The sequence below is a fragment of the Peromyscus eremicus genome, chromosome 2 (assembly GCF_949786415.1).
Source record: "Peromyscus eremicus chromosome 2, PerEre_H2_v1, whole genome shotgun sequence".
Taxonomy (NCBI): domain Eukaryota; kingdom Metazoa; phylum Chordata; class Mammalia; order Rodentia; family Cricetidae; genus Peromyscus; species Peromyscus eremicus.
In genome coordinates, this window is record NC_081417.1 from 83527622 (window position 1) to 83541906 (window position 14285).

At 47.4% G+C, this 14285-nt stretch overlaps 1 protein-coding gene across 2 annotated transcripts in view; it reads right to left on the reverse strand.

Moving 5' to 3' along the window:
* Astn2 (astrotactin 2) overlaps positions 1-12920 on the reverse strand; it is a 968023-nt gene extending 955103 nt beyond the window's left edge. For both annotated transcript variants that reach the window (XM_059254463.1, XM_059254462.1), the window contains exon 1: positions 12449-12920. In XM_059254463.1, the coding sequence (XP_059110446.1) occupies positions 12449-12920 (472 nt within the window). The remainder of the gene's footprint in view (positions 1-12448) is intronic.
* Positions 12921-14285: the final 1365 nt, after the last annotated feature.

Genomic DNA, 14285 nt, shown 5'->3' on the forward strand with positions numbered 1-14285 from the left:
TTCTGCACTCTCCCTCCCTGGAGGAAGCTAAAAAGGATGGAATTGAAGAAGGTTCTCTCACAAATTAGTGAGACTGGACTTGAAACTTCCGTCACACCTGGGCTCAGAGCTGAGGGTTTGATCTTAGAAGCCCCATAAAGGAAGCGAAGTGGGAAAGGAGGAAGGCTGCAGGCAGGCTGAGGTTCCAGCCTCGGCAGCTCTCAGACAGACCCCTCACCCTCCAGGGCTGCTGCAGAAGCCTATAGCTGAGAAGAGCTTCACAGATGACTTAGTTTAATCACACCACATTCGAGACAGAGACAGGCCAGAAAAGAAGAGGGGCTCAACTTTAACGCCAAGCAGAGTGGGTACCAACTCAGGAACCCCGACTGTATATGACCATTCCACCTGCCTGCTGAGGCCTTTACCCAGAGGGCTTCCTGGTGTGAACAAACATTCCTACATCCCTGTACATTTTAATCAGAACACATTACGTACAGTGTCCTAAACTTCAGGTCTTACAGAGAAAATTGACAAACAGAATCCTCCCTACCTTCCAGAAGCTGCTGGGTCAAGGCATTTAGAAACAAATGGTACAGAAAGTGCAGGGAAGGAAGTGACTACAGGTGCTGCTTTTGGATAGGGAGGACATCTTAAAGGAGGTAATAACTGAGTTTTGTGAGGCAAGGAGAAAATGGTAGAAGATGAACTGGGAAGAAGGCAAATTATTTAAGATTTTGTGGACCTTGAAGCGGAATTAGGATTTTATCTTAAGAGTAATTGAAGACTTTAAACAAGGAAGTAGCAAAAAGCAATTTGCTTCCTGGAAAAGATTACTCTGACTACTCTGTGCAGTAGGGGTTGGCCAGCTTTTTCCATAAAGAGCAATTAGTAAATATTTTCAGCTTCACAGGCCAGACACTCTCTGTGGCTACCAGACTGTGCCACCAAAGAGCAACAGTGGTTCTAAGCAGCCCAGAAACAAATGAGTGTGACTGTGTCCTAGCAATTTATTTTTTTATGGTCAGAGGAATCACAGTCCCATGTCACTGTCATGTATCAGAACATGTTGTTTTTCTTATTTTTGATGAGTTAATCAGCTTACGAGTCATATGAAATCAAGCACAGCAATATATTTGGCCCATGAGCCATGGGCTACAACAAACAACAAAGAAGAAAATATCAGAAGACCGGGGGCCTATGTTAGAAGGGACCACGGTCTGGACCTAGATGACAGTGGTGGAAACTAGGAGAAGGGGACTTTAAAAAGTGACTTACGAGTGGATTCTCCTAGAGGACTAGGTAATTAAAACAACATGAGGTAAGGGGAAGGATAGGAGGTAATTCATTAGCTTAGATAACTGATCTCTTGAGATGGGGAGCTACAGGTTTAGTGGGTTTAGGGATCAAATCAAATAACAGTGTGTTCACCAACAGGAATGAAAACACACTGGGCCTTAAGGTTCCCAAGTAAGATACAAGTTGCTCATTCACATATAGATTTTAGGTAACTACTGAGATAACAGTACCATAGCTGTGTCCCAAATACTGCATGTGACATGTTTATGTGAAATGCGTATTCGTCCTTCATCTAAAAGCTCAGTTAGGCATTTTGAATTACCATTGCTACATGTAGCAATCCTACCAGGGAGGTGTAAGTATCCAGTGGGAAGATCTAAGTGTACTGGAAGGGAAGGAAGCAAGGCATCTTGGAAGAAGCAATACTGAGGTCAAGCCTAGGAGTTCTCCAGGTGACTCAGAGCTAAGGTGTAATCTAGGGGGAAAGGGAGTAGTACTCCCACCCTAAGGTCAGGAATTCAGCCATGTGCACATCCTCAGTGAGGCTACGGCCTTAGATAAGGCACTGAACATCAAAAGGTCATTTGGAGTCATGCATGGGCCAGGACATCTCAGAAATCCTCCAGAGACATGCCCAAGTCAGCACCTTGTGTAAATGCAGGTTCCCAAGCCTTGTTGACCCACTTGCCCCAGAAGTTCTTCTTTTGAGGCCCTGAGTTAGATTGTGTCCCATATGAGATGCTAACTTCAGAAAAATTTGAGTTAAATAATCCTTTTCCATGTACAAATCTCAGGAGCCCAGGAGGCTGCTGCTGACTGATAATCTTGAAAGGAGGAACCCAAGTAATTAGAACAAAGACAACACACAGTAGGCAGGAATCCTCTCATAGGGACCCCTTAGTTGGAGTACTGTCCATATGGAAGGCATCAGAAGATCCTGAATGCTGGTCACAGGATGAGTCCTACTGAACAGGTACTTTTCCTTTGACACCTGGCTCTCACATAGCCATCAAGTAAAGCAGACATCTTCTGTGCCTCTCCTTGCCATCCCACATCCTTCCTTCCTCCGCCCACAGCCACCACTGAAATGATTCCCCCAAATGCAGCTATTACTGTGACTGGAAATCTCTTTACTGCTGATTCTGCTAATGGAAATGTTCCTTTCCTTTTCAGCTGCTTGCAAAGCCACTCGTGACTTCCCTGCGTGCCTGAGAGTAAGGCTCTGTCAGCCAGCCACCACCAGAAGGGAGAGGAATATCCCCCACCTGCTACGCCAACACTCACCAGCCTTAAACTCAGTGTCTCAGTGCTTCTCTGCCTAAACTGTCCTCAGACAACCCCAGAATTCTCTCTTGCCCCCACCTCCCCATAGCTGGCAGAGATCAATGGCCAGTTTCATGCTTTTGTGCCTTACTGAGAGAGGAAGAGGGAGGGAGAGGAGAGGCATAGGCCATGAATCCAGATATTGAAAGAAGAGGAGGGAATAAGTGGAATCCACATTCATTATTTATTCATACCTCTACCCCCCACCCAAACAAAACAACAAAGAGTCCAGGTGTCAGAGGCACCGAACATGCTGGGCTAGGCTGGGCACTCGGCACCTTCATGAGGATCACAAGGCTTACTGTAAGTAAAAATTGTGCACAGTGCTGGGTCCTGACTAATGTTTAGCTTATGGAGAGTTTACCAAAGAAAAACAGTGCAGAAAACCACACACATCATTGCACTGTTCCATTCTCCTTATTGATAAGCAATCAGAGGCTGACTTACAGAGATGGCATATGTAAGTCCTAGCTCAGACATGAGTGCCTTGGAGAGTCTGTATCATGTTCTGGATGCTCAAAGCTGGCACATGCTTCACTTCAGATTACTTCCTCTCTATCAGAAAACCTTATCTAGTGTTCCTCTTGCACTGGTTACCTATGGGGTCTAGAGGTGTGACAAGAAAGTGCACCCAGTCAAATAGGAACTGTGTATCACAGATACCAGATGACCTGGTCATTGCTAGAAAGAGAACATCAAACTTCTACACATTCCTGAAAGGACAAGGTCACAAGTCTTCTGTAAGGCTACACAGCATGAAGGTGGGGAATCCCTAAGGAATGGGAGAAAGGAAGAGCAGGGAAGATAAGGGCAAAGGAAAGATAGGAAGAGAAAAGAGACAACAGGGGCAGGGAGGCACCCTAGAATGTACAGAAGAAATGGAATTTGCTTCCCAAGCAAGTTTATGGGTGACAGGAACATCCACAGTATATGAACCAAGGCCCAGTGCTCATAGCAAGGCAGCACTGAGCTGTGTGAGTGTGTGTGTATGTGTGTGTGTGTGTGTGGGGGGGTTACTGAAAAGATGCTGAGTCAGCCCCATGTAGCACAAAAACAAGGTGCTTGGCTCCCTTGTGCCTGTAAGACAGTCACACCCTAGTTCCTATATGAGAAATGGCTGAAACTTCTTGCTAATGAGAAGTGGCAAGAAGTAAAATGGGGTGGACCAAGAGACCAACGTTTGACAGTTCCCCTAAATCCGTGCAGCATGAAAGTCAGAGAAAATGCAGAACCAGAAGAACCAGGCAGAACTGATTTGGGTTTGGACCAAGCTTAGCTTCATAAGAGCTGTGCAGTTTTGAATATGTTTTTCAACTCCTTTAAGGTATATGCTTGCTTGTGACACACAAAAAACATTTGCCATTCAACACTGTGCAGAACACATAAAAAAAAAAAAGGCAGCAGGAGCAGGTGTTACATGGAGCATAATCGTCGTCAGTATGTGGTCACTATTTCTAGGATAATGATGGTTACTTGACATCACTGGATTTGCCCTCCTCCCATCCCTGGTTGCCTGGTGGTTGCCTTTCCCTAAAGCAGAAGGATGACACAGCAGATTAGCAAGTCAGTACATATAAGATTTGACGTCTGCCCCACCATTGACTTGCTAAGGACATCTTGACTTTCTATGTCTGATACTTGATAACTCCAGAACACATTATCTTCCCAAATGTCCAATTTCTTTCTATTTGCCATAATACCCAGTTCTAATGCTTTACCTGGTTTCCAAACTCTTAAAGTAAGGCCTTTCCACAAATCCAGCACTATTCCCACTAATCATGTTATCTCTTATGTAATATACACATAACGCAGATGAGGAACCTGGAAACAATGTTGGAAATGGTTCTTGGAGCTCAGCAGAAAGAAGGCTCCATGTAAGAAGAGGTGCTGTCCAATTTCATCTGTAAAAGGAAAAGTGTGATTGAAATGCCTCTCCAGTTTTTTCAGATATGGATTTGGGAATGGGATGTAGCAAACATGAAGTTATCATTATCTATGATCTTCTGTACACTATGCCATGCCAAAACCAAAGTGAGTCACTGTAGTACAAAAAGAAAGAGGTCTGTTGGCTGCTTGGAGATTGCACAGCAAAGTAGCACAAGGCAGACAAGGAAATATGTGCTATAAGCTCTGTTCTTGTTCTACTCCAAGCCATCATCCTGAGGTCCTTCTTTTTAGAGAGAAGTGTATAATGTTTTTGAAATGAAAGCCAGAGCTTGGCTTTCTTTTGCTCAAATCATGCACATCCCATGGCACAGGGAATCAAATCTGAAATCCTGAAAGTTTTCTGCAGGGCCATATGTGATTTGGTTCCTGCCTGCCAGCTTGCCCATTCCACTCCAACTCCATTCACCATCCTATGCTGTGCCTTGGATAACCAGGGTGTGCTCCTGATTCGGGTATTTCTGAGATAGCTCTCTACTTAGGATATTCCTTCTTAGATTTTCTTGGACAATAATTCATTTCTCCTAAGCCTTTGTTCCAATCTCACATTTTCAATAAACTCCTCTGTCTATGGTATTTTATATTAAAACTAAGTCCGTCATCTCAGAACTCTGAATTCCCTTTCCTTCTTTTATTTGTTTACTTTTACAGAACTTACCATCTTTCATATACTTCAGAATTTACTTATCATGTTTATTTTTTTGTCCTTGAACAGTAACATGGGTACATACACGTATGCACACATGCAGATGACAGAGAAAAATCCTGAATGCAGTAGACATTGTAATTGATGATCTTACATATCCCATGATACCAGAGCAGTCAGGCACATCATAGGTGCTTTGTAGCTCTCCAGGGACTGATAGCTACCATGATGGTTTTTCTGCTGATGGTGAGTGTTCATTGCTGATGCAAAAAGTTCAGGATAGACTTCAGTGGTAAATTGGCACTTGAACTCAGTCTTAGATGGTAAATAGGAATTTGCTAAGGGTAGGGACTGGGGCACTTAGAGATTAGAGGGGAAATCTCCTTGTGGGACAACCTGATATAATGTGATCATGGGACTTGCACTAGTATAGTATAGAACTATGGTCTAGGAGCAAGAAGGAAATGCCAAGTGAAAATTCCCATTATGATATTTGTTTTTTGTTTTGTTTTGTTAAAATCAAGTGGACAGGATAAACTGACTAGAAAAGAGACTTCTAGCAGAAAACACATGGGTGGACTACTGAAACTGTAGTAGCACAGAGAAGTGTTGCTGAGCCCATCAGCTGCAGCAATACAAAGGAGGGAGTACTTCCCTCTCATGGTTAAAACCTTACGTTTGTAACATATGATGCCCTTCTCAGACTTCAGCTTACAGATTTGGCTCCATCTATATTCTAGCATGCCAGTAAATGCAACTACAGCTATGTCAGTCTTGCACTTAACATTTCTGTGGACAGTGTCCACCTTTTCCGTTCTAAAGAGAAGTCTTTCTGGAGGCTGTTGTCCAAAAATACCTGCAGACAGTAGAAAAAGGCAGCTGAAAGCAGACAGTAAGTAGTAACAAACAGAGCAAGCCCTGCTAAGCACTGCTTGCTCTCTGACTCCTAGTGGGGCAGAGAGCTGTTTGCTCTGCTACAGGGAAGGGAAAAACAGCTATAGTTAATCTTCTGTTGCCACTAGCTGGTCAGTAAGAGAACTAGGCAAAGTATCAGCACAGGAAGCCAAGCATGCCTCTGATTCTACTCCACCCCAAGGTGAAATATGACCATTCCTTTTTTTTTTCTAGAGAAGAGCAGACTTTTCCTGTCCACCCTCTAAGGAGAGGGTCCTCTCCTCGAGGACAAAAATACATCACCTGACAGGGCTCTTTTGGTGAGACTGAAGCCAACCAGCTGGATACTTGGGTAGGAAACAAATTCAATTTCCCTAAGGAGATTTTTTTCCTCTTAAGGTATTTATTTGTTTATTTTTTATGAGAGGGGAGGAGAAAAGACTGGTGTACTTTATGATGCTCAACAACACTGTGTGCATTGAGATGCATCAAAGCTAGTTCTTTATGTAAGAGGATCCCTAGGTTTAAGTGTGAATTGTGTATGAGGGTGGGGGGGGGCTTTTTCCTTCGTCCGGCTCTGGTGTTGCTGTATGATATGACATGGAAAGAGTGCATTCAATGCTTTCTGACAGTTTGTAATCAAAGAAGACAATATGCTATTAGTTTCAGGACATCACCTAAGAGGTCACTGTCAGTTTCCAGCCCTCCTTCTCTCACAACACATGTTCATGTCCTCTGACATCAGATAAAACCCAAGGTACAACAAACAAAGGGATGAGAAACAAGCAGATTTATCTGCAAGAAGCCTGGTCACACCTCCTACCACAGTCAAGCTCTGGGTCACACAAGCTAGCACAGGCCTGCTATCTCATTACTGTATACACCACCCCCAACACTCATACATGCAGCACCTCAGACACCAAATCTGGCTGACTTGGATTGAAGAGGAAAGGGGCCTTCCCTACTGATGACTCCATTCCTTTTTCTCTATCACGGTGCTCTCTGAGAGCAAACGGTGCCTTTCTCTCTGCCTTGAGTGTTACGTAGGTTTCATTAGATTTGAACGGGAAAGAAGTAGGATGGGGAGTGACAGAAGGAAGAGGAAATGGGAAAAACATGCAGGTCAAGAGCTCACATAACACAGGCCTGTCTCGCTGCAGCCTAAGGCACTGTTTACAATTACCCCCATCCCTGTACCGATACTGAAATTTGACTCTTACCCAAATATACCCATTTAATGACAACCAACCTGGTGGCTGGTGGAGTACAAACATTGCTGGAAACATAGCACTATTTTGAGATAGAGTCTCCCTCTTTTCCATCTCAGAATCTCTCACAACTGAACAATGGAATTGATGTTAACAAATATTCTGGGAGGCAGAAATCTCCTTAGGAGATAGAGCTCACTCATAGCCATTGTTCCTCCTTTCAAATGAAGGGTATGGTTCTTTAAAATCAAAGCAGAAACCCAAACAGATACATAGTCTCTAAGGCCCTGTGTCCCCCTTTCAAATACTTAACCAAAAGCTGCTGGTTTTTTGGTGAGCAGTGATCTCATCCTCTCTCAGAACGTTTGTACTATAACCTTGGGGTCAGCCCAAAGGCTGCTGGACAGCTCCCCCAGCCTCAACCTACTTTCTATCTTAGCCTTTTGGATGTTCTTTAAAAAAGACTCCCCACAAAAGCACAGATTCCTCATTGTACACTGGTGACATTTGAAGGAGACCTCTTCAGCCCTCTGCAGACTGTTCTCTGATTAAATTCTCTGCTCTCACCCACCCTCAGTTAGGTGCCTAGTCCCTTACCCAACCTTTGAGTATCAATTTCTATGAAGACTTCAAGAAACCTTCACTGAACTGACCATTGGACAGATCATGTTGGCATTTCATATTATATGTTTTTTTCTCCACCCAACCTGGTCACTTTCTTGTGTAGAGCATCGTTTCAAGGACTAACCATCAGGATTTGGCCAGACTTACTCATGAAGGTGTATTTAAAGACATAGTGAAAGATTGTTGTTTCTTTACATCCCTACTGACTATACATTACATTGCTCTCCTGTCAGGTTTACACAGCAAATCAAATGACTCAGAAATGTTGACAATGGTGATTACTCAGTATTAGCACTTTTTTTCTCCTTTGGCTGAATCAGAGCAGGTGGTAAACAGTCTGGCCACACAAATATCATGAACAGAACAAAAGGATTACATCTCCCTATCCATGGGCATTGAAGTTAAATCCAGCAGCAGACTTCAGGGCTGCCAGGGGGTGGACAAGGACCGTGTGACGTGCAGATTCACCTCAGAAGCCCTGCACTAGCACTTGCTCCTATTCAAACCCGTTCTTTTCAATCTATCCCTACCAACACCCCCATGTTACCAGGAAAGGCAAACAGAAGTGAGAAGCACAAGGAGCTAGTCAAAGTGACAGAGTAGGTCAGGGCACTTCAAGTTCATAGAAGCTTTTACACTAAAGGATTATTTTAGGGCTCATCTACCCACTCATATTATAGCACAAAGAACTGAATCTCTGGAGGGATAAGTGACCTATTCAAGGTCACAGGGAGCCCTGTCAGAGATTACTAGAACCTAGCACTAAATAAGCTCCCCTGCTACATTTTAGCACTCAGATTGTCTTCAAATTTCCTTTTACAATCCTCAGTGCACACTATCTCAAGTCTTTTTTTTTTTTTCTGGTACAGAAAGTGTCCCTAAATTTCCTCAAGTCAGTAGAGATGCCTTTCTTCCCTGACGTCACATCATCTCCACACTCATCAGCCCTACTAGACAGCCCTAAATTCTAGCACTTGATCATTTAATTTAAACATTACTTTCAAACCCTCCTACTCAGCTCACTGACATAGTGGAGATTCCCACTAAAATGCTTTCTTTTCTTGTTGATGCATTGAATGTCTCTCTACCCAGGACTTGTCTTGTATACATAGTATGCTTCCTTCAGAATACCAGCTTGACAACTGCCGAGATTATAAGCAGCCAATAGATTAGGATCCTGGTTCCAGTTCTACTGCTTACTTACAGTGTCATTGGTACTGGAATATCTAAGAATGCTTCCTCATCTATCAAATGGGAATAACAGTAGTTCATACTCCATATTATTTGGCATGAATTAATAATACATGGCAAGAGTAAAACTCTCAGCATGACATTAAAGATTCAATAACTACTTGCTATTCCTTAATCACTTTTAGGGAAAATTTACTTTATCAATGCCATTGACATAATCAAATGCAAAATAAGAGGCCCAAGCATGAAAACTCGGGGCATCTTTCACATCTAAATACGAACTCCCATATAGCAGGTTTGATTTCATGGGAGAATGTAGAGCTATAAAAAGGAATGAATCCAAAGAGGGAAAAAATTCTCAGGAATTACCAATAACTCCATTAAAAGACAGAATGGAATGAGGGAAGATGACTTTAATGAATAAGGATGATAGACAATGTATACAGAGAAGTATCTTAAGGTCCTCACCTAGGTTTTTTTAAATTTTTGCAACATTTAATGCATCCAGTCAACATCTCTGAGCCCAGGACCCAAATCATGGCAGGGAGGGCTTTGCCAAGCACCGAACACCACCATACCCTAGTGGTGGCTCCACACTCCCCACTAGTGGCAGGATTTGAGCCTCAATTTTGTACACACAGCTATGACCCCTCCCTAAAAGAACAAGTTGTGGTGAAAATCTAGCCTAACTGGTCAGAAGCAAATACTAGAGAGAGAGCGTGAATAAAGGTTCAGAGGTGCAATAGAGCTGCCTTAGGACATTGGGAAAGAAGTGACCATAAATAATTCACACTGCCCACCCCCTCCTGGTGCTGCCACCAGCCCTCATTGCCAGCCAGCCTGGCCCTCTAAGAGCTCATTGTGCACTCCGTGTTTACACGCAAACAGTCGAAGACCAACACAAATAAAAAGCCCACGTCTCCCTACACAGCTCCTGCTATACCCTGCCATCTGCTGAGTACCTTGCTAGCCAAATCCCTGTCGGGAGCTCTTGAGCTGCCAATGCAGGACTCTGGGGTGGGGAGGGGGTGGAGCTGGGAACCCAATTCCCAGTGTGGGCCCAAAAAGCTTAGTGCAGCCCAAGAGGCAAGTATCTGGCCATTCCAGGGGGCAGAAGGTCGCCAGTCACCCAGCTCCTGCCTGTGTATCAGTAAAAGGCTCCAAAAGGAGTGTACCAGGGACTCTCAAGCTTATTCTGAGGGGCTCAAGACTTCCGGCTCAGGGTTTTGCTTGACTCTTACTGAGGTACCCATCCTCCTGAAAGCCAAAGTTAAAAATGGCAAGGACTGCTAGCTCCAGGAATTTTGAGGGAATTCTAAAGCTAGCTGGACTTGATTCCCACGTCTTTGATGAACTGGAATGCTCTGGAGTTCTGCCTGCCAACTCAGGCACTACTCGGGGGCCAGGGCCAGCATTCTTTCTCCCTCTCTCCCTCACTTGGATGGCCATGCAGGAGAACCTCCATTCCGGGCATCTCACGCTATGCGTTATCCGGTAGAGAGGTTTGTCAGGATGGAGAAAAAGGGGCGTGATTGAAAGTGGTAAGGATAGCTTTTGTGTATTTGGAGAAAACACACCTACACACCAAGTAACAGAAGCTAATATTGAGCCTGAGGGTGCTCAGTGCCCTCAAGAACTCCACCTAGACCCTTATGCACCCCCTTCCTTGGATGTGAGCAGCCCATGGGTGCACATAGGAAAGGATACTGCGAGTTTGTATGCGTGTGTCTATGAGTGCTTATGTTGCATGGGAGAGAGAGAGAGAGAGAGAGAGAGAGAGAGAGAGAGAGAGAGAGAGAGAGATTGTGTGTGTGCTTGTGTGTCACATGTCGTTCCAGATGCACTGCCATAGGAAGTCCCCTGGGAACCTGCCAGGCGTTCTCCTGTTTTGCCCTCCTCCAGAAAGCTCCATATATCAAGTAACAGCTACTTGGAAAGGCACAGGGTCCCCAAACCTGGTGGCCAGACTGGTTGCTGGCTCAAACGCGTAAAAGGGAGCCAAAATGAAAAGGAGAGGAAGGAGGGTATTGCAAAATACATTTGAAAACATCAGGGCTCCTAGGGGAGTGAAGTCTATCTAGTCCATTACTCTATAGATCTTCTCCGGAAAGCAAAGAGTTAACCCAGGAGGTTCTGGAAGGGCTCCTAAGAATGCCAACCACTAAAGCCCGCCACTTCACGACACTGGAACCAGATCTAGATCCCCAGAAAACAGGGGTCTTGCAGAAGCTTCTCCATGGGAGCCTTTGGCACCTCTCCCGCACTGTTGTTGGCCTGACTCCGACAACCAATCGGGCCCCGCGCCCCCAAGAGGGGAGGAGAGAGCGAGCGAGGAGCGAGCGCGGGAGAGCTAAGGGGAACAACATTTTTGTAAACGCTCTCTGAGATAATTAAGCTATCAATTACCCGGGTGGGAAATCAGCCGCGCTTCCCACGGCTCCACGGAAGGGCCGACTCCTCCGGGATTCGCGCCGGGAATCAGCAGGCGGCAAGCTGCTGGCGAACTTTCTGATTAACTTTTCTATTTGAGCCCCCCTACCCCCACCAGTTTCTTCTCCTGTCCTTTTCCTTGCTTTTCTTATTATTAGCCCAGTAAGTGAACAGCAAGGACAAGCCTGCTCGCGACTAGGAGGAATGGAGAAGGGAGACGGTGATACGGATAACGCGGCTGGAGGGAGAACACCAAAGTGGAGAGCTTGGGCTCAGAAACCTAGTGCCTCAAACATTACTCAATCGATTCTAGCCCAATTTCACAGAAGACCAAAACCGAAGCTCAGAGGGGAAGCGACTTAGCCAAGGTCACCAAGCCCATATAGAAGCAGAGCTTTTGCGTACTGGAGCTTTCCTTGTACGCGTAGCTACTCTGCTATAATCCTGAGAAAACCGGTCTGAAAAGGCACAATCTACAACTCCGAGGCCAGAGAGAGGGGGGTAGAGAAGTGGAGCTGTCCAGAGGAGCAGTGCGCAGCTTGACTATGAACTGGCTTTAGGACAAGGGGCTTCCTTGCCCAGGTCCTAGTCAAAACACACTGAGAGACCTGGGGTCTCCTAAGTCCGGGATGCAAGGGGCGGAGCTCAGAGAATAGATTGCAAAGCGGAGGGCCAGGTCCCCACTGCGGGATCCTTGGCACGCCCCCGGGCTCCCAGAGCGCTCACTCCAGGACCTCCTGCCCCACACTCCTTTCCAACCACCTGTGCGCCCTGCGGGCCCCTCGGCTGCCCTTTGACATCCTAGATGGGGCAGCCTGGAGCGGGGATCCCCAGGGCGCCCCCACCCGTCTGGCATCACTTAGGGGTTCTGGGTTCCTTGGGACTCCGCGTGTGTGGCGCCTACCCTTACCCAGGGTGAAGAAGGGCAGCTCGGTGTTGTCCAGGTCATCTTGCACGGCGATGCGTCCGGGGAGCTCGTTACGCACAAAGAGAAGGAGACGAGACTCCGCGGCTGTGCCGCCGGCTGAGCCCGCGGAGCCGGGGGACGCGGCAGCCGCGGCAGCGGCGGCTCCGGCCCCGGCCGCGGCCCCGGTCCCGGCCGCGGCCCCGGCGCGGGCACCGCTCCAGCCAATGTCGCTTTCCCGCAGGGCGGGCAGCGTGGACACCGTGACGGTCTTGAGCCGGCAGGGGCTGTCGGGCTCCCGCGAGGCGGCGGCGGCGGTGGCGCCGGCCAGCAGCGGCGGCGGCGGCAGCAGAAGCAGAAACAGCAAAAGCAGCGGCGGCGGCGGCGGCGGCGGCGGCCCCGGGTGGAAGCCAAGCCTCGGCCGCCCCCGAAGCCCCAAGCTGGGGCCGGGGCTCCGCCGGGCTCCGGCGGCGGCCATGGCGGGAGGGGCTGCGGTGCTGCGGGCGGTGGCGGCGGTGGCGAAGAAGGAAGAAGAAGCAGCGGTGGAGACGGCGGACACTGAAGCGAACCAGGACGCCCGAGCTAAGGAGCCTAGAGAGCCACTAGCCAGCAGCCCCCAGCTCTGGGCTCCGCCTCCCGATCGGCCCTGGACCGCCCCCCCGCGCCGCCTCCCCGCGCCCCGCCGCCGGCCCCCCTTCACCTGCTCCCCAGGCGGACCCCGAGCGTTTTGGAGGCTCCGCCCGGCCTCGTGCGGGTCCCAGTAGCTCCCTCCCCTTTCCCAGGATCCCCCCTATGCCTCCTGCTCAAGGTTCTTCAGCTCCAACACCCCTCTCTAAAATTCTTAACACTTAAGGGCCCTCTTGTGTCTCCTCCAATCCCTCCTAGGTCAACTCAACTCTCCCTTGGCTCAAACCCCAGGCTGCAACTGGGGTGCACCTTAACCTAGCCTTGACCAGGGCCCTGCCTTCCTGGAGGTTAAGCGCGCCCCTGGATAGCCAAGATAACTTTCTCTTCCCCACACCAATCTCAAAAACAAGTCTCTTCAATCTTCTACCCAGTTGTAGCGTCTGAAATAAGTTCTGGTGGGCATCAGGAGCCCCTCCCCAACCACTTATCTCCAATCTCACTATCAGGGCACCACCTAACTCCTCCATCCAGGTCTGGGTTGTTGCATTAAATGTTAGTGAACATATAAGCTTTGAACTTCATTCTCTAATACCCTCCCCACCAGCTGACTCCAGCTAGGCAGCTTTGGCACCTAGCTGCCTCCATGCCAGGCAGCCCACTCAGGCACTTTTACTTTGGATCCCTGCTCTAAGCTTGGAGCAGCTCTACTTGGCTGCTTCTTCTCTCAGTGAGAAATTCCTGAAAAGGGTGCTAGGTAGGGACCTATCCTGGCTCCCTAAGCTTCTGGGTCCTTTCCCAGTTCCCATAGGAAAGAGCTGTTCACTCACCAACTTTGCTCATGGCTCTCTCTCTCTCTCTCTCTCTCTCTCTCTCTCTCTCTCTCTCTCTCTCTCTCTCTCTCTCTCACTCTCTCTCTCTCACTCTCTCTCTCTCCCCTGGAGATTCAAGTTTAATTATAAATCTGGGTCTTCGAATATCACACCCTGTGGCCTTGGGCTGATTCCACTTTCTAACCTAGATACTTCAGACCTGCCCCCAAAGGGAGCCATCCCCTCTTCAAGAGTTGAGCCTGCATACTCTCCTTTGACGACTCAGGCTTTTCTTCATCTTTTTGCCTCTTTCTGTTCTCTTTCATCTCTGCACCCATTTCCTCCTTCCTCGCGTTGACTTTAATCTTATAAACGCTTCCTCCCTATAATTTATGAGCCATTTCCCT